The 24148-nt window shown below is 45.9% G+C and overlaps 1 protein-coding gene across 3 annotated transcripts in view; it reads right to left on the reverse strand.

Moving 5' to 3' along the window:
• Window positions 1-24148, reverse strand: part of Cfap97d2 (CFAP97 domain containing 2) — a 37762-nt gene that overhangs the window by 12837 nt on the left and 777 nt on the right. For 2 of the 3 annotated variants that reach the window (XM_055608461.1, XM_055608459.1), the window contains exon 1: window positions 13715-13859. In XM_055608461.1, the coding sequence (XP_055464436.1) occupies window positions 13715-13804 (90 nt within the window). In that variant the 5' untranslated portion in view covers window positions 13805-13859. Of the gene's footprint in view, window positions 1-13714; window positions 13860-15077; window positions 15292-24148 lie in introns of those variants that run through there. The other variant, XM_055608460.1, reaches the window with a different exon arrangement.

The following is a 24148-nucleotide window of genomic DNA, read 5'->3' on the forward strand; positions in this document are numbered from 1 at the left end:
GGAGGGAAGGAAGGAAGGAAGTAGGGAAGGAAGGAAGGAAGGAAGGAAGGAAGGAAGGAAGGAAGGAGGGAGGGAGGGAGGGAGGGAGGGAGGGAGGGAGGGAAGGAAGGAAGGAAGGAAGGAAGGTCCCTTTTGGCTCACAGTGGACAGTACAGTTATCATGAGTGAGAAGATGTGGCAAGAGCTTGAAGCAGCTGGCCACACTGCATTTCCACTCATAAAGTCCAGAACCCCTGCCCATGGAGTATGCTATACACACTTAGAGCATCTCTTCTCACTTCAATGGACCAATCTAAAAGTTCTCTCACAGGTATTTGCAGACGTTTGCTTCCATACTGATTCTAAGCCCCATCAAGTTGGCAGTTAAGATCACCCATCACACAGACACAGAGATGGAGACATGAGCAGAGATGTATGAGGTTATTTTTTTTTCTAGGATGGTTCTCTAAACTTGACGCTGTTTGAAAACAAACGTTATCTTTGTCCCCCTCCTCCAGCCCCACGCTCTTCCCTGCCTTTCACTCATACCTATTGGTCCAGTATCTATTTCTGCTCACCGTGAGTGAACTTCAGTCAACTCATTATTTTATTTGAAGTTTTGAAACTTGTGGAAAGCCAGGAAAGCTATCACTCTAGCATTCAAGAGGTAGAGGCAGATTCTAGGCTAGCCTGGTCTACACAGCCAGTTCCAGGTCAGTCAGGGCTACACAGTAAGTGTCATTATTAATCTGCTTCCCCTCCCCCAACTCAAAATTAGCTTAAACTTTTGTGTAAAATTTTAAACATAGGCCAGGCCTGATCGTGCATGGAAAATCAGGAGGATTGCAAGTCTGAGGCCAGCCTGGGCCACTTAGTGACACACTGTCTCAAAAACCACAAAGAGCTGAAATGTAGCTCAGTGATAGAGCATCTGCCTAACGTACGCAAGTCCTGGGTTCAATCTTTATACTGAAATAAAAAAGAAACTCAACCTTAGAAAGTGCTGTAATTAATGAACCTGTGTACGGCACTCCAGTAACTCAACACAGCCTGATCCCAATGCAGATTCTTTATACCCACTCTCTGCCCTATCCTAGTTCAACCATTCAGATTCAGCAGGACAGTATTCCACTCAGTATTTCAGCGCGTGCGCGCGCGCAAACACACACACACACACACACACACATGCACGCTGCACATGCATGCAAGCATGCATGCAGTTTCAACACCACAAAAACGCTTCAAACAACAGCAGTTATTTCAGCATCTGAGCCCTATCCGTGCTCCTCTTTTCTCCGCTCCCTCAATCTCTTAGTCCGTCATGAGGCTCCTTAGAGCATGGGCTTGCCCCGGGTCCTGTTTATAATGATCTTGACTGTGTCCTTGCCTTCTGAACGGTGAGGTGGTGAGGCTGTCTTTGGAGTCTCCAGCTCACCATGGAGCCGGCATTCTAGAGCTGAGTTTAGTGGGAAAGGGCTTGCAGAGGCTACGGCCCAGGCATCCTCCTGTGGACGGTCAACGTTGGGGTGGCATTTCCTGCTGCTGTGATCATTGCCACAAGGTTAGAGCCTCAGTCCTTTTAGAGAGCTACCCTAACCTCACACTACACCTTCTCCTAGGCTGATGTGCTTAGCTAAATGCCAGCAGGCCTGCCTCTCGCCCCGAAACACACACCTCCGCTGACAGCATCCCTCTATATCACTGCTGTATCTCTGGGGGACTGTCACTCTAAAGGAACAAGTAACTGATTTTAAAGGTCTCTGGAATTTGTCTTCTCCGTGTGATTAGGAAGGAGCTACATCTACACTCAGATTCATTTTGTTCTCAATAGTTGGGAATGCTTGTTAAATTTAATTTGCTTTGTAGAATGTGAGAGATATACACAGTTCCAAAGCCAAATATGCCCCAAACAGCGTTTTAAAAGAGATCTAAGTTCTTTCAACTCCATTCTGTTTTCATTGGTAATTCTTCCAGTTTTATACTTATTTTCATATAAAAATATAAAGACATATAGAATACACATACACAAACGTTACAGTATATGTTTATCCAATAAATATGTGTACATTTTCACCTGTTTGGCTTATATAAACAACAAATTATATGTATCTTTTCCCATTTTACTTCTTTCATTAAACAATATATATTAGTCATTTATTTTTTGTTTTTTGGTTTTTTAAATTTAGATCATCTATTTTCAGTTCAGAGTTGTTTCTTTTTAACTTATTCAATTTACATCTCAATCATAGGCCCCTCCCTCTTCTCTTCCCAGTCCCACCCTCCCTTCCACATCCCCTTTCCCTTATTCCTCAGAATAGGAGAGCCCCTATCCAGACACCCCAGTTCATCTAGTCACATGGGGGTTAAATTCATCTTCCTCCCCTGTGGCCTGGTAGGGAAGTGCCATCAGGGGAGGTGATCAAAAAAGCAGACAACGTAGTCCACGTCAGTGATATTCCCCACCCCCCTAACTAGTGGACCCACACGAAGCCTACAATGCCCATCAGACCAATCTTTGTGGGGTCTGTACATTGTAGTACGTCTATCCTGGACTAGATGACTAAAATCCGCTTGTAAGTGAGTACATATCGTGTGTGCTGTTCTGGGTCTAGTCTTGTTGTTGTTGTTGCTTTTTGTTTTTCCTTTTGTTACGAGAATTAAGTACTGGAGGAGGGGTACTTTATATAAAAAAGAGGTTTGTTTCGCTTTGCTGTCCTGGTCCATCTGATGTTGGCCTTCTCACTAACCAAGCCCCAGCAGGTGCAGAGTATCATGTGGGAAGAGATAAAATGCATGTTTGCACGAGTGTGTGTAGATGTACGCACGCGTGTGAAAGCATGTGTGCACCCATTTACATGGTTTCTGGCCTCGCAACCATCCATTTACCGTTTATCTGCCCATCAATCATCTGTCTACTATCATCTGTCTACATGTAGAGAGGAAATCAGATATTCGTTTACGGCAGGGAAGAGCGCCACCTATAAAACCATCCCTCTGTTATTAGACCACCAGGATTCAGTCCCGGGCTCAACGTGGATGGCATTGTCTAACCCAAACCACCCCACAAGCTTCATCCCAAACGTCGTAGGAGATCAAGTTTCTGCCCTTAAGATAGAGGTGCCTCATGATGGGGCTTAAATTTCAGCACATAAAGCTTCAGGAGACATTAAACCATATTTAAACTGCAACATACTACGTTCCAGAAATGAATGCAGTATGTACAGTAGCGGAGAAGTTGTTTCTTTTTCTTTTTTTTTTTTTTTTTACTCTTCATTGTATAATAATCATTATGTGTAAAGTATTTACCCAGCTGCCCATTGAGGAATATTTGAATTGGTTCCAATTTCGCTATTACAAAAAAAGCTGCAATTAATATCTTTTGCAATTTGTCTTTGTGTATTTGCCAGTGTATCTGGAATTGGGATTGCTAGGGTAAAGGATAACCATGTGTGCAATTTAATGAGGTGTTGCTCAGTTCCCCCATGGGGCTCTGCCTTTCACACACATGCCAGCAGAGCAGGATGGTGGCCCTTCCCCCAGAGCACTGTCAGTGACAGCTGGGCTCCTCACCAGACTCGGAGTTGGGAAACAGTAGCAGAGGGCAACCTTAATTTGCATTTATTTATTATTAGTGAAGCTGACGGTCTTTTTATAGGTTAAAAGCTATGTGAAATTCTTCTGGAAACTTTTCTTTCTTTTTTTTTTTTTGCTAGTCCATTTTCATTTTCCAGTTTTTAGGACTTGTGAAGTTAATTATTTTTGTACTTTTTGTGGATGTTGTTTGCTTTTCTGTGGCAGGATCTCACTATGTAGCTCTGACGGTACTGAAACTCACTATGTAGGCCAGGCTGGCTCCTTGAGCTCATACAGGTCCGCTTGCCTTTGCCTCCTGAGTGCTGGTATTAAAGGTGTGCACCACCATGCCTGGCTACGGTTTCTGAGCCAGCCTAGGCTGGCCTTGAAATCTTGATCTTTCTCTTAGCCTCAAGAGCGCTGCTGGAATTGCTGGCATGTCACAACACTCATGGGGACTTTTACATTTAATTCATAATCCTTCTGGAATTTCTCTTATCATACAATGTGTGTGCTGAAGACTCCAAGCCCTGAGAATCCAGACTGAAGCTCCTGCCCCAGGAGTTGAGTGTAGAGACAAGGTTCCCCTGGAGGAAGGACAAAGGGAGAGCATTGGTCCTCTCTGTCACAGGAGCAGAAAGAAGCTCTGCTGTGAAACTCATGAATCCACCCTTACCAAGAACCGAACCCTACCCAGCAGCTTTGATGCTAGATTCCTAGCCCACAGAACTGTGAGAAATATATCTCTGCTTTTAAAGTGGTCTGGTCTGGTATTCCCCATGGCAGCTCAGGCTAGGCAAGCAAGAATAGACCCAGGTTTATCCTTTGTGTATAAATCACATCCACTTTTCAGATGTTTGAGATGCTGTTGCCGGGGCCTGAACATTTTTGTCCTCCAAATTCATGCGTTGAAATCTTTTCCCCGAGGCATTAGGAAGTGGAGTCTATGGGAGGTGATGAGGCTCTGGGGCAGAGCCTCCCTAAATGGGATAAGTAGTCTAAGAGATCCTACTTTGAGAGACATGGTGGGGGCAGCATTTATAAAAATGGCCCTTAGCAGGCACTGCAGCTGCCAGCATTTTGCCTTTCAACCTCCAGAGCTGTGAAATCTAAACCTCTGTTGTTTTAGGCAGCCCAAACAGACTAAGAGTCCGTTGTGGACTTAATGTGCCCTTAAATTCATGGGTTGGAAGCTTAATCTTCAGAGTAGAGTGAGAATGTGGCCCTGTGGGCAGGTGTAGCCTCGGAGATAAATTTGCGGTACAAAAGCCTTGTATCAAAGATGGCTTCTTCTTCGCTCCTCATGGAAGGGTGCAATGCTTGGTTTTTAGTGTTCTGCTTCTTCCAGTAGGGGACACTGAAATAAGACCTCTCTCTCTCTGTCTGTCTGTCTGTCTGTCTGTCTGTCTCTGTCTCCATCCATCTCTGTCTCTGCCTCTATGTATTGCTGCACCTTGACTGTCTGCTCCCAGCCTCTGAACAGTGGGGAGAGCACTGGCGTCTGCAGACCATTTGCAGTGACACCACTTTCACTGTCCTCTGATGTTCCTATGCTATCGAGGCTGAGTGTACTGCTTTGGCCTGTCTCCTGTCTGGCTTAGTGCTGTTCCACGCTTAGGTCCAGAGGCCCTGTGGTGGTTCTAGAATCCGGTATCCTAGGTTAGCATCCTCAAATCATACTTCCTTTCCAGTATTTCCTGGGGGTTCACGCATGGCTTACCAGGAAAGCTTGATGATAAATGTGTCTAGTCCCAAGGGAACAGTAAAACAGTGGATTTTGCTAAGGATACAAAGCAACTGAGGGGAAAAGGCTATCTTTGTGCATCAAGTGTTTATCTTTAAGAATAGTGTAGCCCTTTCTATCTATCTGAGTATTCTACACAGTATTCTACTGTGATCTTCTGGAATGTTCTGTTGCCGTCTACACAGGCGTGGGAAGGCATGCACTTAGTCTTCTCTTCCCTTTCCTGTCTTTATAGAACAGAAATCTTGCTGGGAGGCAGTGAGACAGCTGGCGATGAGGGTCCTGCCTGGCCTCACATGGAGGCCAGTCACCAGGGGGCTTATTATGCAATTGTAGAGGGCTAGAAATTTTGGTCCCAGTCATCAACCTCTCTGAGAAGAGTAGGGATGAAGGCTAAGCTGGACCCCAGTGTCCAGTGATTTGATCATGCATGCCTGTGTAAGGAAGCATCACTAAGAACCCAAGGGACAGTTTGACAGAGGCTTCTAATAGATACCCAAGTTGGGGTTCCTGGGAGATGGGGATTCTAATGGGAGTGGAGCACTGCCTAATTCTTGTTTTAATATGACTTTTCCACATGAAATGATGTGGAGTGTTTTTCACAGGCTTATTTGTCATCTGTATGTATTGTCTGGGGACCTCTGTTCAGTTTAAACCCAGTATTTAAGTTACATTGCTTTCTTTCTATTGAGTTTTAAGGGTTCTTTTTACACTTTGGAAAACATCATCTATAACATACATGTTTTACATGCCTTTCCCCAGGTGTGGCTTAGCTCATGTCTCTCCCAACGTTGTTTTCCACAGTGTAGTAGCATTTTTTAATGTTGATGAAGCCCAGTTTGTTTGTTATTTCTTTCATAAACTATGCATTTCTTTGGTTTGTATATATTCCCAAGGTCATTGGAATACCGTCTGTTATTTTCTAGAAGTTTGATAGTTTTGCATTTAGACTCACTGTTAATTTTTTACTTATTACTTGTAAAAGTTGCAAATTCTGAGTCTATATTATCATTATTTATTATTTTTGTACACAGAGATTTAGTTTACGCAATGCTGTTTATTGAAAAGTTTATTTTTTGTCAACTGTACTGCTTCGGATCCTTTGTGAAATATTACCCAATTATAATTATTTATTTGCTTATTTCTGGTTCTTATTCTATCCCATTGATCTAGTTGACTGTTCTTTGAGCAATATCATATCATTCTGATGACTATAGCATTAGAGTATGTCTTGAAGACAGTATCTCTAGTCCTCCAACTTGATTCTAATTTAATTTTCTTCCTTCCTTTCTTCTTTTTTTCCTTCCCTCCTACCTTCCTTCCTCCCTTCCTTCTTTTTTCTCTCTTCACCTTCACTCTCTCCTGTTGTTGTATAACAGATTATATTGTCATTTAAATAATAACCCACCTTTGCATACCGGGGGAATGAATCCCAGTTGGTTGTGGTATATAATTTTTTAATTAAATTTTTATTTTTTTAATATTAGTTACAGTTTATTAACTTTGTATCCTAGCTGTAGCCTGCTCCCTCATTCCCTCCCAACCCTACCCTCCCTCCCTCATCTCCTCCCTGCCCCTTTCCAAGTCCACTGATAGGTGAGGTCCTCCTCCCCTTCCATCTGACCCTAGCTTATCAGGTATCTTCAGGACTCGCTGCAATGTCCTCCTCTATGGCCTAGCAAGGCTGCTCCTCCTTTGGGGGCAGGGAGAGGTCAAAGAGACAGCCTTGAGTTCATGTCAGAAATAGTCCCTGTTCCCCTCACTAGCGAACCCACTTGGATATTGAGCTACCATGATCTACATCCAAGCAGGGGTTCTAGGTTATATCCATACATTGTTCTTGGTTGGTTTTTAATACGATGTTGGATTCTATATTCATGTTATCAGTCTGTTCTTTTATCTGGTTTGGGTTACCAGAAAACGCTGGCCTAATAGAAAGGGTTAGGAAGTATTACTATTTCTAACCTTGGAAAGAGACCATGGAGAATTAGCACAATGTCTTCCTTGAATATCTCATAAAATTGATTAGCAAATCCATTTGGCATCAGTGATTTCCATTTTGGAAGTTGATTGTTGATTGAATATTTTAATGGCTATAGGCCTGCTTCGGAATTTCTAGTTTTGGTTGTATTGGGAATCAAACCTGGGGCCTCGCACATGGAAGACAAGTACTCTACCCCTGAGCTACATCCCAGCCTATTGTTCAGAGCACTGAAGTTTTCTGTTTTCCTTCTCATGCTAATAATTTGAGTCATCTTGCTCTTTTCTTAGTTAGCCTGCATAGAAGTCATGCATTTTTTTTGCGTACTGATTTCCTGACTTGAATCTCACTGTTTTCTGTTCCTACATTTGTTATTTCTCTACTCTAGCTAATTTTGTATTTAACCCCCCCCCCCTTTTTTTTGAGACAAGATCTCACTATGTAACCTTGGCTGGCCTGGAAGTAGACCAGGCTGGCCTTGAGCTCAGTGAGAGCCTCCTGCCTCTGCTGCCTGAGTGCTGAAATTAAAGGTGTGTGCCGCCACACTCAGCTCGTCCTTCTTTGGTATAAATCGATGCATCCAGTGGTGCAGGTTTCCCTTTCAGTGCTGTTTTCATTGCATCCCACAAATTTTGAGAAATTGTGTTTTGTTTCCATTTAGTTCACAACATTTAACCTTTTTCTCTGGAGGGCTGGCAAAATGGCTCAGTAGATAAAGGGACTTGCCACCAAGCCTACTGACCTGAGTTCAATTCCTAAAACCTCTGATGGAGACAGAGAACCAGCTCCAGCATGTACATGCGTATGTGTACACATGCGTGCTCACACACACACACACACACACACACACACACACACACACCTTAAATGGAATGTATGTGTGTCTATATAATCTTCTTGAGATACCTTCCTAATCCATGTGTTATTTTAAAGTATAATATTTAATTTCTAATGTTTGGAAATTCTCCAGTTGCCTTCCTGTTATTCACTTCTAGCTCAATCCCATGGTGATCTCAGAACAAACGTCACACAATTTCTAATCTGTTAGGTTTACTGAGGCGTTTTGTGGGCTGGGATGTGGTCTACCTTCTGACGATTCTAGATTATCTTAAGAAATGTATATTATTTTGCTATTGGGTGGCATAGTCTATAGATTTCAATCAAATGGACTGATAGCGTTAACTGAGCTTAAATATTTCCCTGCTGATTTTCTGCCTAGTGATATATTTCTGACTGAAGGTATTAAAATCTCCAACTGTGGTAGTAGAATCATGTATTTCTTTCCCCCCTTAAAACCAGCATGTATATCATTGTAGTTGTTTTCATATATACATATAATGCAGTTTGATCATACTTACTGCTTATTATCCTTTGGGTGTCTTCTCTAAATTCATGTTTTTTTTCTTGTAGTTCTAACTCTCTTTGTCCCACATGGCCTGACATTCTATTGTTAGTTGCATACATGTTAAGGATTATCTGTTTGAAGGGTTAATACCATTGTAATCGTTTAATTATTTTTTTCGTCCCTAGTAAAACTCCTTGTTTTAAAGCCTGTTCTGCCTAAAATTAAAAACAGCTTGCTGGCACGTGCCTTTAATTCCAGCACTCAGGGAGTCAAAGGTAAGTAGATTGCTATGAGTTCAAGGTTGGCCCGGTCTACAAAGTGAGTCCAGGACAGCCAAGGCTACACAGAGAAGCCCTGTCTCAAAAAAAAACAAAGAAATTCCTTGCTTGTTTTGAATTAGTGTTAACATGGTGTGTTCTTTTCCATCTATTTATTTGTAATCTGCATATCTTTATACTGAGGTGGATTTTATGGTCACCACACATATATTTAAATGTGGTTTTGATCTACTTTCATATTTGCCTTTTGAAAACACTGATTTCTCTACTGAGTGTCGCAGGGTGTACATGATGTAACACTGAGCGAAGGCCAGAGGATAGCTTCCAGAAGTTGTGGTTCTTTTCTTTCACCGAGGGGGTTCCAGGAAATGAAGCTCGGCTTGGTTTCGAGAACCTTTACCAGCTAAAGCTTTCACAGGTGCCAATCTCTGTGACTTAATTGGTGCATTTAGACCAGCACTTCTCATACTGTGGGTCACAACCCCTCTGGCAAAACTCTGCCTACAAAACTATTTACATTACAATTCATAACAGCAGCAAAATCACAGTTGTGAAGTAGCAATGAAAATAACTTTATGGTTGGGGTCCCCACACCATGAGGAACTGTATTAAAGGTCACAGTGTTAGGAAGGCTGAGGACCACTGATTCAGTCATATGACTACATTTGCTGCTACTTTCTATCCATCAACCTTGTCCTTTGTTCCTTTTTTCGGTTTTATACAAGTTTTCTGCCTTTTCTCATTTTGTTTGAGATCAAATATCTTTATTTTATTTTATGTGTACAAATGTTTTGCCTGCAGGTATGTATGCTCCATGTGTATCTGGTGCCTGAGGAGAGTGCCAGGTCCTCTAGAACTGGAGTAACAGGAGGTTGTGAATCTCCATCTGGGCGCTGGAGCTGAGCCCAAGTCCTCTTTCTGCAAGAGTAGCCAGTGCTCTTAACCACTGACCCATCTCTCCAGCCACATCAGTTAAACATTTGAAAGATATATATATTTTACTGTTTTCCATGGAGTTTGCAACATACACTTAAAACTATTCCAAGTCCATGAATAATGAGCAGTATAGCCCCTTACAACAACTAAATCCTATTACTTCCCTCCCGCTCCTGTATTTTTGAAGTATACAAGACATACATAATCCAGGCCATTGTTACTCTCTGTATTTAAATTTTTATTACATGCATGTATTTATGTGTGTGTTTGTTGTGTGCATGCACACATTTCACAACCTGTCAGAGGACACGTGGGTGGGAGTTGGTCCTCCCCTTCTATCCTGTAGGTCCCAAGGATGAAATTCAGGTCATTAGCCTTGGCAGAATGTTTGTGTATGTGTAGTTTGAGACATTTATGCTTCGTGGCATTCCCTGGATTTCTTGGATTTTGACTGTCATGTCTGATATGAATTTGGGAGACATTTTTCCTATTATTCCTTCTTAGACCTCTTCCTTTTTTTCTTCTCCTTTTGGTCTTTTCACTGTGGGTGTATTATACCTCTGCACTTGTCCCACTGTGTTTGGAAATTCAGGTTGTGTTTGTTTGATTTGGTTAGGCCTTTGTTCTCTTTTATTTCAGTTTGGAAGGTTGCTATGGTTTGATTCTGTGTTCCTCCATGATTCATGCTAAAGCTTAACCCTCCCTATGATGGAATTAAGAAGTGGGGCCTTTGGGGACATGAGTAAATCATGTTTCTTTTCTCATGAGTGAAATTAAAGCCCTTATAAAACAGTCAGAGATCTCCTGTGCCTCCTTTTATCCCGCTGAGGCTGTCATCTTGGAAGCCACTTTTCCCAAACACTTAGTCCTCCAGAGACTTGATCTTAAGTGTGTAGCCTCTCGACTATAAGAAACAAATGTCTACTGTTCATCAGCTGTCTGGTCTGGGTGTCTCGTTATAGCATAAACAACAGATCAAGGCAGGCTTTATCAACGCATCCTCAGGCTTGCAGATTCTTTCACCAGCTGTATAAGCCCATCAGAGGAAGGGAACCAGGCAGGGAGGAGGAAGCAGTTCCCCTCAAAAAGCAGTGAACTACGCCATGGTGGTGCTGGCTGACGTGTGGGAGCAGGATCGGAAGGGCACTCAGCTCCTAAAAGACCTACCTCACGAGACTCTAGAGGTGGCTCTGGGGTGTCACTGGTGGCTGAGGGTACAGTGTTCTCTTTTCCCTGATTCATCAAACTCTGTGTTTTCAGAGATTCTCATTCTAGCACTAAGTACTTGAAAAACTGAAATCTGTACTATTCACAGGAAACACTGTTGTGCTTGGGGCCGGAGAGATCTCTGCTCTTTGCTGCTCCTCATCACCTGTCTTCCACCTGCTCATATCCGTCTTTGTCCAACAGGGCCCTTGGTACCCAGGCCACAGTCACACTTTGTCCTTGTGCTGCTTGGCTTTTTGTCAGCTTGAGGCAAACCTAGACATATCTAGGAGGAGAAACGCCAGCTGAGAAAATGCCTCCGTCACACTGCCTGTCGGCAGGGCTGAGAACATTTCCTGATTGATGACTGATGTGGGAAGACCCAGTTCACTGTGAGCGGTTCCACCCTTGAGCAGGTGGTCTTGAGTTGTCTAAGAAGGCAAACTGAGCAAGCCAGGGAGAACAAACCAGTCAGCAGTGCCCCTCTGTGGCCTCTGCTTAGGTTCCTGCCCTGACTTTGATGATGGAATTGTAAGCCAAACAAACCCCTACTTCCCTACGTTGCTTTGGTCAGGTTTCAGGTTTCATCACAGCATAGAAACCCTGACTGTGACAGTCCCCTTCCCTTGTCTTGTGCCTATGGGGACGTCACACGAGCTCCAGGCCTCCATGGTCTGACCTCCTTCCGTCTGGACCACTCCACACCCCCCCGGCTGGCATGGCTTTTATTCAGAGGCTATGCCCTCCGTCATTGAGTGCTTCCGCCCAATCCCCCCTCTTCTTTATTTGTTTCGTCAGCAATGCCCAAGATTGGTCCTATGTGATTTCCTTCCCATCTTTGTTTCTGTCTTCTTCTCGATGAGGCTCATGGTTTGTTCTGTCATGCGTAGCACCTTTCCCTCATGGTCCTGCTTGGGGTGGAAGAGGGATCTCTGCCCTTTGCTGCTCCTCATCACCTTCCACCTGCTCATATCTGTCTTTGTGCCAGGCTGTGGATCCCCAGCCTACGTGCTCTGCTGATGGCCTTGGCCATATCCGGTTCTCTAAAAACTCCCAACCATAGGCTCTGGGGCATTTCAAAGATGTGTGTAGTTGTGCCATAAGCCAGTGCTCCCAAACAGCTCAGGGCCCTAGCCTACGCTCCACTGTACGTCCCATTTGCTCAATAGGACCTCTTCTTCTGCAGTGACCATTTTAAAACATCTTCCTTTAACAGTGTCTTGGGTGCAGGCTTTGGGCACTCACATAAGCACAGGTTGATTGCTTAACTCATGGGTCTTGGGCCAATCCCTGGGATTAAAAAAAAGAACAATATACCCACTGGACTGGTCTTGAAGATCATTCAGAGAAACAACATTTACTGACTCTGGCCTCCTAGTGAGCAGTGAGAGCTCTTTATTAAGTGGTTACTATAGGTTGATAATACTACAGTGGATCATCTGATCAGAGCTGGTAAAACAAATGCCATGTGCCAAGCGCATAATCCAACATGGTGTCATGAATAAGGCAGAAGGACATGATATGCTTCTTATAGCAGTGAACAGTTCTCTTGAGAGGTACATTGGAATGAAATATAAGGAAGTAAACTCAGGCTCTCAAAAGAGCTGGGGAGGAGTGCTACATAGCGAGGGGGTGGGGGAGGGAGCTCAGAGGCAAGCAAAGGATGAGTGAGGCTGGAGCATCAGGTGAGCCTGGCAATGCGTTGACCTCTTAGGGTATCCCCTGAAGTTTCTGAAGGAAACAGGAAACAGGGTTTATTACCGATTCGGTACCCGGGGCAATCATTGAAAATTAATGAAGGGGAACACTCTATTCCTGAAGTTTCCAGATCCAAGAATGACCTCCCTTGAGTGTTTCCAACACAACCAATGAAATGTGCTCAGTAGGGGGCCCAGAAAGGAGAAGGGGAAGCTGGGCTCAACTCCATCATGACACTCTTTTTTTTTTTTTTTTTTTTTTTTTCGTGACAGGGTTTCTCCTTGCACTCTTGGCTGTTCTGTGCTCCTTTGGAGACCAGGCTGGCTTCAAACTCACAGAGATCTGTCTCTGCCCCCACCCCTCACCCCAGTGTTGGGTTAAAGGTGTGCACCACCACACTGGGCCATCAGGACATGCTTAAGCCACATCCAAGTCTTAATCCAGAGAAGAGAAGTGATACTTGTCTCTCCCCTTTCCAGGTGCAGGTAGGTTTTAGCTTCTTTTGGTGAATGCAATGTGGTGGTCCAGGAGTGGACACACAGGTCTTTTTTTTTTTTTTTTCCTAATATGGTTTCAAGTACTGGGGGAGGGGGATTGGGTATTTTAGGAACACACACTGTGTTTGGGGATGGGATGATCTGGAACCCAGGTTTGTGGAAATCTTGTTCACTGGTCACATAATGATGAGCCCTTTGAAGAAGTGTCATTCTGGGGCTGGAGAGATACTTAGCAAAGTTAAGAGCACTGGCTGCTCTTTCAGAGAATCTGGGCTCAGTGCCCACAACTCTCTGTAACTTCAATTCCAGGGGGCCTAGTGCCTTCCAGCCTCCTCGGGCACCAGGTATGCATGTGGCCCACAGACATATGAAAGAAAAACATTCATACACATGAAATGAAATAAAATCTGCGCCCTACTTCCCTGGGCTCTGCTTGGCACCCCAAGCCCGAGCATGAGGCTAGCTGTTGTCTCCTACCTTTTTCCTGTGTTCCTGGTAGCTTTTCTCCCAGGCTCTCTGAAGGTCCCTTTCAGCCCAAGAGGTGGTTAGTTGGGGGACTCGGTGCATTTCAGATCACAAACTCCAGCTCCCTACAGAGAAGAGCAGGCTCAGCCTTACAGCCTCAGCAGAGCTGTTTGTGGGGATCACGTGACTGTTGCCATGGCACCCAGGCCTGGGAGAGCCCAGTGCTGCCTGTGGAGACTTTTGAACAATGGACGGGAGCTAAGGAAGAGCAGGCTCTGCTTCCTCTGCAGTGGTTGCCTTGGGACCTTGCTTAGCTCACTCTTGCTGTTTTGAGGAGCAAAACAGCTCCCACCTCCAGAAGTAAATGTGAAGAGAGAGGTCAAAGGCGTTCTCCTTTGACAGAACAGAATAGAATGGACCAGCCCCCTCTTTCACGCTGGTGGCTTTACTCTTCCTCATCTGCCACTTGTCATTCTCTCCGTTTCTTTCCTTCCTTTTTTTTCTAAATAACTTATTTATCTTTATTTCATATGCATTTATTTCATGTGCATGTATCTTTGTAAGGGTATCAGGTCCCCTGGAACTGGAGATACAGCTATGAGCTGCCAGCTAAGTGATGGGAATTGAATCGGGGCCCTGTGGAAGAGCAACCAGTGCTCTTAACCTCTGAGCCATCTCTCCAGCCCTTCTTTCCTGTCTCAATCTTTGCATTTCTTTAAGAAAAAAACACTTTTGGTCCTGTCTTTGGATCATTTATAACTATTTGGATAACTCCAACTTAGGTAGCAAATTTTCTTTTCTTCTTCTTCAGTTGACTTGAGATCCAGTTACACAAAGTCTTGGTCATATTAAGCTATTAATTTTTAAGCTTTGTTTTTATTACATTTAATTAATTAGTTAATTAATGCCTGTGGGAGCATGTGCGAGCATGGCATTCATGTGGGGTTCAGAGGGTAATGTGGGGTTTGGTTCTTCCCTTCCACCTTATGGTTTTCAGGGACCAAATTCAGGCAACAGGCTTGGTGACAAGTGCCTTCACCTTTACTTGCAAGCCCCAAGTTATTATTATTATTTTTTTTAAATGTGTCTTGGACAAGATTTTCCTAGCAACTCAAAAGACTATCAAGAGGCTGGTAATGTTTTCTTTTCAGAATTCTGGCCTTTGTGACATTAGGTTTCCAACTTAGAGTAGAAAATTAGTGCCTCTCCCTGTCCAACTGTGGCTGAATGAAGCCTACGACAGGCACATAGCAACATGATTTAGGGGCTGTCAGTTTGAACAAACATTAGCTGAGCCTGAGGCAGACTTAAGTAATGAAGGAAGTCAGCATCGCAGCTTCCTGATAAGCTGTGGGCAACTGGGCTACATACTCACAGGTCCTCGTTGTGAAAAGTCCAGTTCAGGAAAGGACAGGGACACTTTTGCAGCTTCTTTGGCAGGAGGCTCTCTCAGGGACCTTTCTGCTGGGCCTCTGGAAGGCCTGGGCCCCTTGAACACCAGGGTCCTGTTCCCAGCAGCTCTGTTCCTCCTCAGGGAAACTGTCCTGTATGTGCCCGTCCTTCTCTGGGCATCCTGTTAAGGAGCTCACCTAGAAGAGAGGGCGATGCCGCACACACATGATCTGGATGACTAGCCCACTCTCAGGGGAACGTGGAGTGCAATGGGACAGGAAATGCATAGCCTGCGTACTGAGCCTGCTGGGAAGGGCACACAGCTGCCAGCAGAGCAAGCACAAGCCCATCTTGTCTCAGGGACAACCCCGCACCAGCCTAGAGGTCATAGTGGGAACGTTACCTTCTGCAGGTAGAAAGGAAGTGGTTGACATTGCTGGAATTAAGGTCTCTCCACGCAGGCTTGGATGGCTGGAACTCACACGTGGACAAGGCTGGTGTGGAACTCAGAGACCTACCTGCCTCTGCCTTCTGAGTGCTGGGATTACAGGCATATATCAGCACACCTGGCAACTGTTTTAAGGTGTGGTCTACCACATTTGTCTGACTGATTTTTAAGAGCTGTTTAATGAACACGTTCTTTGTCATATTATAAATGGTGTCATTTACAGTAGTCCTGCTGCTAGTCACCATTTCTCTGCCCCTGAGCTTAGGAAATCCAAGTGACATACAAGCTGCCGCCAAACCCTTTCACAAAACAGACTTTCTCACAAAGCAGCCTTCCTTCAACATCTGGTCTGCCACCTGGTTCCCAGTTTATGACCATGGCCACAGGTGCCTGGCCTCTCCTGGCACTGGAAATCCCTACAGAGTAGGACACACACACAGAAGCTGAGACTGTGACTAGGCCACTAATGGTCCAGGAAAGGCGTCTGGTTGGGAGGCCATAGCTGAACCCTTCATCCTTCATCATCCAAACTAAGCCCAGCGGATCTGAACCAAGTTTGCTTTAGCTGGGAAACAGCACACACCTCACTACTTGGGCTGTTTTGCTAAGAGCTCACAGGCCATGGTGTGGGGGGAGCTGTGGCTCCAAAATGTGCTCTGCATCCATGCTGCTCGCAGGGTCAGCCTGGCTTGTGAGGCTGTCACCCCAGTTACCTTTATTATCTGGCTACAGAACATGGAAGATGTTCCTAACTGAAAGCAGCAGCATTTCTGGTACTTTAAAGCAACCCCTCCCCCTCTCTCCCCCTGTTACTTCCTCTCTAGTTACAGGTCCTCATCTGCAGAGGAGAGTGTCTCCTGAATGGTAGCGTGGGCTGAACAGAAACTGGCAGAGCAGCCAGTTTCTGGAGAAGAAGCAGGAACACTGATCTTACTCTGGGAGCCCAAGGGCAGTGAGCAGCTGAGTAGGAAGCCATGTTGGCTCCTAGGGTGAGGCCTAGCAGGGGAGGCTCTGCAGGGGGCCACAGGCTAAACAGGAAGTGTGTGTTTCTGAGGCAAGGGCTAAGTCTGGGAATCCTTCCAGAAAGCTCTTCAGCATGTCAGGGAGGGCACAAGGCCCCAACTGCTTGGCATCACTGTCCCTGGTTGCCATTTAAATGTGGATGCAATTGTAAAATAAATAAACCTTTCTCCACTGTAAACACAAGGAAGCAGTTCGTGTTTTTGGCTGAGTATCCTTCCCTTCAAGAGAAAGGAGAAAACACAGCAGAAGATGGTAGGTAAAATCCATCTTCCAACAGACAGGAAAATCGAAACTGGAAGACTTGAGTGTTTCAGGTGAATGAGAGGGTGCCTCAGCTTAGAGAGGGCTGGTGTCTAAGAAGAGGTGTTGCTGCTGTGCTTCTCAGGTGGAGAAGTCCCAGAAACGGGAGCTTTTCATAGGGACCTGGGGGGCTTTTCATAGGGACCCGGGGGTAGCGTTTTTCTCTCAGGTGGCAATAGTCATAGAATGGCTCTGTGTCTCAGGAAAGAATTGTCACTAGGTGGCTCTGTCTCTGGTAGGATCTGTCACTGTAATTGCTTTATGTCGTAGATGGAATTGGTACTGTCAAGTGACTCCCTGGCACCTTTTTAGAAGCCAGGAGGAAGCTGGGTGTCGGAGGCTGGTGACATGTGAAGTTTCTGGTCAAGTCCAGCCATCTAGTTCCTCAGTAGGCCTCATCTTAAAGTGTTTCAGGCCGTGCCAAGCCTTCCTCCGCTTCTCCTCTTCCTCCTCGGACCTGCCCTCTTAGAATTCCATTAAATGAGAGGTGAGATCTATCTGCAACGGGTTCTGGTAAAGAGCTTAATGATGCTCTCCTCTCTGGCCCTTTGCTGGTCCTGTCTCATAAGGATGCTTATTGACTAATTGGCACAATTCCAACCAAGGCATCCAGAAAAATCTCCCAGGTTTCTTTTTCATATATATATATATGAATGTTTGCATTCATGCATGTGTGTATACCATGTGTACACAGCCCTCTTATTTTTATTTTTGAGATAGGATCTCACTGGGTAGCTCTGGCTGGCTTGGAACTTGATATCTAAATTGTGCTGGCCATAAACTCACAGAGATCCACCTGCCTCTGCCTCCCAAGCTCTGGGATTAAAGGCATGCTTCACCATGCCTGCCTGAAATGCTCTTAACAGCTAAACCATATTTAAAGCCCCAATGCTGGCTTTCTTAACTTCAACATTATCAACATCACACAGCCAGGTCATGCTTAGGTGTAGAGGGCCCTGTACTGTGTAGGATGCTTGGTATAGTCTCTCGAGTCTACCAGTCTATGCAGGCAGTAACTTCTGCCTGCCAGTGGGAAGCCAAGCTGTCTGGGAGAGGGGCGTGGTGATCTCCCAGTCTACAGGTGACTAGCCTGTCTGGGATTCTAAAGCAGCTCAGTCACTCACGGGGTAGGTGAGACCCTCTGTTCCGAGTAGCTCCAGGCAGGCAGGGAAGGGGAGAGAGGACAGGCAGGTAAGCCATGGGAGGGGAGAGGTAGTCTGCGTTATGGGCTTTCCCCCAGTGAAGGGCTCTAAGGATGTACCAAGCAGAAGAAGATGAGACAACACACAGAACACAATGTTGTGACTGCTCCCCACACTGTTCAGGCCTCAGCAAAGTCGGTGAGCTCCTAGCACCGGGCTACAAGCGGGTTTCCTTATGGGGATGGGGTGTGCCTGCAGTGGAAGCAGGCCATGAAGTGTTTACAGCAACAGCCCTGGAGACACTCAGGAACCCCTTTGAGGCTCAGATTGCATATACATTGTGCATTGTAAGCCTGAGCCAATTTTACTCAAACTGGTGAGAACAAAATAAATTATTTCTTCTCCTAGGGCTCAAAACCCTTTATCAGAAGGTTGCAGGGGACCAGGTGCCCAGCTCAGTTTTGACTGGTAGGTAAGAATATTTCTTAGCCAAGTGTGCAGCAAAGAAGTCTAGAGCCACATCCTACCCCTCTACTCTGACCTGATGCCCTCGGGGAGATCACTCACCTTTGAGCCCTCATGTGCCCTTTACAGTACGACAGAGACACATCTCAGAGGTGTTAGAAGAACTGAGTAAGACCAAAGGTAGGAGCACATTTAAAAGAAGGTGTCCCCAAAATCTCAGGACTGAAGAAGCAGGACCTTGTTGCCATTTACTTCCATTTTCTTGATTCGGATTTCTGATAGATAGATAGATAGATAGATAGATAGATAGATAGATAGATAGATTGCCACATCATCACGAGATGTGGCCTATCAGAAGGAGCACACTCAACTTAGGAGCGGCTTACACTTGGAAACACAATATAGATAGGCTATATTTCTAATAGTATCTATTGCTGTCCCAGAAAAACATGGATGCCCTTCTGCCCAGGTGACTCTGACAGGGCTTGGCAGCAGGTGAAGTCTGCAGCCTCCCTGGTCTCCTTCCTCAGCCTAAGCTGTCCACCTCTTCAACAGTTCCTTGTGTAGTGAATGAGGTATTTTTTGAAGTAGATTCTTAAGCGGGAGTAGTAGCAGGAGACGAACACACCAGGGTTTGTTTGGGGGTGTCTAATGGGCACTGGCCTCCAAAGAGGAGCTTTGTCCTACAAGGGGACCCTGGGTGCTATTTTCAGGTCACCCTCACCACACCCTACACAACACAAACTTTTATCTGTAGTTTGGCTGTAGTTACTCTTGTGGAGATTTGAGAACAGGGGAAGCTGCTGAGAAGCACAAATAGACACTCACTGCAGCCTTGCCTCATTTTCCATAAGGAACATTTCCCAGGGGTTGGAGGGCTCCGGTTCTTTGACCTCTGGTTTAGTGGGAGCCGGGCTTCTCTGCCTGTGATGTTAGCTGCTCCTGCATCCGTGGCAAGCTTATCTTCTCTGCTCCCTTTCAATCTCTTTCAGTGCATCTGCCCAATTCTCAGAGCCCCCAGTTCCCAAGACCTGTCATGTTCTTCCTTAGAACCTCACCCTGCCCTCAGCCTGGGCTGAAGGCAATCGAACGAGTAGGATGATCTGGAATAAACCCGACCTCTCTCTCTGGAACCATAATTGGCATTTGGACGTAGTAACTCAAGATTCACGTGTGCTTGGCCCCATGGTACCTGTAAAGCTAGGACTGTGGGCACTGCCTCCCCCTATGCATAGAAGTTGGGAATGGCCTACAGAGGAGACAGAGAACTGGCTGGTGTAAGAGGCTGACTCAGGAGGCCTGAGTAGCTTCAGGTGTGTCAGAAGCCCCATCCCCTTGAATTCATTACAGACTACAGAGAATTTCATTAGTTCTGCCTTAAGCAGCCTTGGGTGGATGGAGACAGACTGGAAAGGCTTTCTTGTGGAAGGTGGCACTGCCTACGCTGCTTCCGTCTGCGGTCAAACATGGGTGACGTGTGTCTTTCCCCCTCCCCTCATAAAATAGCTAACGCACTCCCTGATGGAAAAATTCAGATTTCCAGTGATGAGTTTTCAAATATCCCAGAGAAAGTGGGGGTGGGTTGCAAGATAGTTAAGCTAGCTTCCTGGCTGAAGAATTCCAGAGGGCCCAGAACTTCCTAGCCTGGGTCTCTGTGAGCTTTGATAGTGACACAGCTTGGACAGAGGTGGAAGTCACTGGCACCTCAGATAAGGACCCAGTCATGTTTGGCTTATGGCCACAGTTGGTCATTCTACACAGCGACCCTGAATTTAAAACAGGGTTGTTGTCTCTCACGGGACTCTTCATCCTTCCCTACGGAGTGCTGCTTTGTGAATGATGAGTCCTTGAAGCTACTCTCTCAGGCTGAGTTGCAGCTTGTGTTCAGGAGAAAACTCTGGGACTGTCCTGGGGCCAGTGGTGTCCTTAAGGCCACTTCAGCTGTTAAAGGTGAAAGCACCGTCAAAATGGCCCTCAGGCACAATGACAGACAATGCCTCGCAGACAGACTACATTCTGACTCTTGATCCAGGGATGTTCTCTCTGCTCAGGCTCTGTGCTTGTGAGGAATACATGGAGGCAGGTCAAAGGTGACCTTTTAGTTCATTTTGGGGTCAGAACATGACAGTTTCAAGAAAAAGGTTGGCCAGGTCTTCAGCCTAAACCAAGTTGTTGTACTCTTAAAGGGCCAGGCTCCATTCCTTGTGCCCCATTAATCCTTTGGCCTGGGAGGGTAGTTGTGGGTCCATAGCTCTTTCTTCTTGTTTGAATGCTATTGGGAGCTACAGTAGCATCCTGACAACTCAAACTCACTGGGCCCTTTCCAGCCACATCACTGACCTCTCGTCTCCATTGGGAACTCATTGGATAAGACTGTCAAACATACCAGGTGTGGTAGTTCATGCCTTCAGTTCCAGCCCTTAGGAGGCACAGGCATGCAGATGTCACAGTTTGAGGCCATCCTGAGCTACATAGAAAACTGTAGGCTAGCCATGACTACAAAGTAAGAGTATGTCTCAAGTAAAAGAAAAATAATTAAAGATTGCCAAATACTTCATGGTCATTGCCAACACAAAGAGGCCATTTCTCCCCCACTTCTGGCTGACATTGCTTTGTTGGACCCTGTCATTTTCCCACCTGCTCCTGGCAAACAGCCCACCTATGAGACAGACCCTGAAGCTAAGAAGCCAAAGTGCAGAGCCCACAATCCTGAGATGGGTACTTTCCGTATCACTGGTGTTTCTGAGGCTGGCATGGATCCACCACAGAATGGCAGTACTCTGCTGAGCTTCAACAGGGCAGCTTTATCATGTATGCTGATACTGTATGTACTTTTATTAGAAGAAAATGTCTCAGAGGAAAAAAAAAAAACCCCTGAAAATCCACAGCTTCAAATTGTCCCCAGCTGTATCCCAAACACTGGCATAATAACATGCTTGGTTACGTGATGTTTTGCCCATGGATGTGGGCAATAATCTGATTGTGTGCTCTGCCTTTGAAATCTACCAGGGAATTAGAGAGTAAGTTTTCAACCAAGAAAAACCTCGGAATCCACAGGAAACGGCTTGTACAGTGAGATGCCGTTCTCCGCTTGGTGTTCTGGGTGTGCCCTTTACTCTTTCTGAGACTGTCAGCACCATGAAACATAGCACCTGGGTGAGGGTGAAGCGCACTGTGTGGAGGTCAGTAGGGCCTGCAGAAAGAGCGCTATAATCCATGCAGCAGAACGAGACGGTAATGCATAATTCCACATCTTCCGGTAGCCCACTGCAGACATTTCAAAACACGCCTTTGTGGCATAGCTGAGTGGTAAACTCTCCTCCAGAGAGCAAATTCATTCAAAGACAAGAAGGCCCAAATGCCCAAGCCTTCCTGTACATCATCCTGGGAAACCCAGGATGATAGGTGAAAGCCAAACTAGATGACATACGGAGAACCAGCGGCCGCAGCCAAAAGGGATCTGCTGATGTTCTTGGCAGAGCCCCATGCAAAGGTTGTGGCCAAACATGGTAATCACTCCCTACATTCAGAGTGCTCAAGTCTTCACAGTTACTGTCTCGTTCTGTGTCTACATGTTAAGGGCCCTGGGAGCAGTAGGTCCAGGCGTCTGAAGTGGAGGAAGGTCTCCGGTGTTCTGCACCAGCTCCAAGGGGTGGAACATGTGTCCTGCTCCTTGGCCTGGAGAACAGGCCTACAGAGAAGCGTAGCTGGGCTGGGCAGTGGGAACTGAGCTGTGGGAGGTAAGGGTGGCCCTTGGCCTCCAAAGTGGAAAGGGAGGAAAGGGTTGTGGCTAGGGTAGCAGTCAGAGCCAGGGGCTGCAGAGGCCAGCCACTGAGGCAGTACGTACTGCCTTGCCCAAGGAACTCAGAGGGTAGGCCAGAGAAGAGTAAACATAATTCTAGCTGCTAGAAAGCATGCTGCTGGAGGTGGAGGCCTCTTACTTCCCTCATTAAGCAGGCTCCAGTAAGCAGACAGAAAGGGGCCACAGCTTTTAGTGTGCATCTGGACCCACGGGAGAATCTGTACTCCAATTTGAATTTAGGCTCCTTGGGTATAGGGGAGGGGGATTTCCTGCCTAGGGCCGAACATATCACCATCCGCCCTCAACAAAGCACAGCCAACAAATCACTGTGAGCATAGACATTTACTTCCACACTTACGAGGAGACTGCAAAAAGTCTCCTAAAAGTGACTCTTTAACACACCTGGGCAGCCAGGTACCCAGACAAGCCAAGAGAATCATCAGCACAGAACAAGCACACCAACCTACCACGGAGAAATTGGCAAAGCTCAAACACAAAAATTAAAAGTAAATATGGTCTTCGTAAAAATTATTTTTTTTTAACATATCCAGCATGCAAGGACAGGGTCCTAGGTAGGAGACACACTGGAAATGGGATTGCTAAACTTTAGATCCCACAAGGAGAAAAAAAAAAAAAAAAAAAAAAAAAAAAAGATGGAGTCTGGAGTCAAGCGAATCACAGGACCCATCTGAAGAAACACTTGGAAAAGCATGGGGGAAGTAAGAGCAGGGGCCAAAGGCAGGGGAGAGAAGGCAGCAGGAAGGACTGAGTGATCAGTTAAAACAACATGGGAAATTTTCTCAGGGCAGAGAGATGTGACTCATCAGACTGAAGTCCACAGAGGTAGCATGAGGCTGTGAACCTATGAAGCTCTGGGAAGACCTGTAGAGACCAAGGCCTTGGCCTGGGGCCTTAGTGATCTGGTAGAGGGCCTAGACTAGGTGAACTGGCTGAGAAGATGTGACATTTAACCTCCTTCCTTCTGGGAAAAGAGAAATAAGTCCCTGTGAAACCAGGTGACAGTTGATCTGTCCTATGGCAAAAGGGAGAGTCATGGTGGGGGCATGTCAGAGGAGCCGGAAGGGTCCCGGAGAACATCCCAGACTTGCGGTATGGAAGAGGGTCAGCGCCAGGAGTTTCCTTGGATCTCTCTGCCATGATAAAGAAGCACGGTTGGCCTGGGTCCTGACGTAGTATCAGAGCACCTGCCTGGTATGCACGAGACCCCGATTAATCCCAACTACCACAAAAAGAAAATTAAGAAAAGGAAGAAAACAGAAAGAAAAGGGAAGAGAAAAAAGAAAAGAAAAAAGAGAAGCAAAACAAAGCAGAGGACACTCACTTGCAAGAAGACACCTTGGAGAGATGGGTAAGGAGGGGCACACACCACTGCAAACAGCCCAGACCTGTCTGTTCAGGACTCTGTCACCACACACGCTCAGCCTTCCTCACAAAGGCTTCTGAAAGCCAGGTGTGTCCAGCCATGTCTCTCAGAACCTCCATAAACAGCTAATCCGAGAGAGGCTTTCCTCACTCGGGGATGAGTCACAGTTAGAAAGGAGATGGCATGACATCTGCACAAGAATAGGATCAACAAAGGAAGGAAGGTTTCCTGCAAGCTTCAGGGGGAGAAGCAACCAACAGCGCTACCTACTTCGAAGCAGAGCAACAACTAACAGGGCCCAATAACACTAACAGTGCAGTAGTGCCGTGAGTGCCTTGGCTGTAACCAACACACTCTGATTAGAGGTAAGACTCACTCAGCCAGAGGGAAGTTGCTGAGGCCCCCCACAGGCAGAGGTCCCCACCCCTCCTCAGGGAGACTTCTCTTTGCAACATACAGAGATCATTACAGAAGAGCACAACCGATGAGA

This window comes from Psammomys obesus, unplaced genomic scaffold (genome assembly GCF_907164565.1).
Source record: "Psammomys obesus unplaced genomic scaffold, mPsaObe1.curated_primary_1811, whole genome shotgun sequence".
In the NCBI taxonomy this organism is placed as follows: domain Eukaryota; kingdom Metazoa; phylum Chordata; class Mammalia; order Rodentia; family Muridae; genus Psammomys; species Psammomys obesus.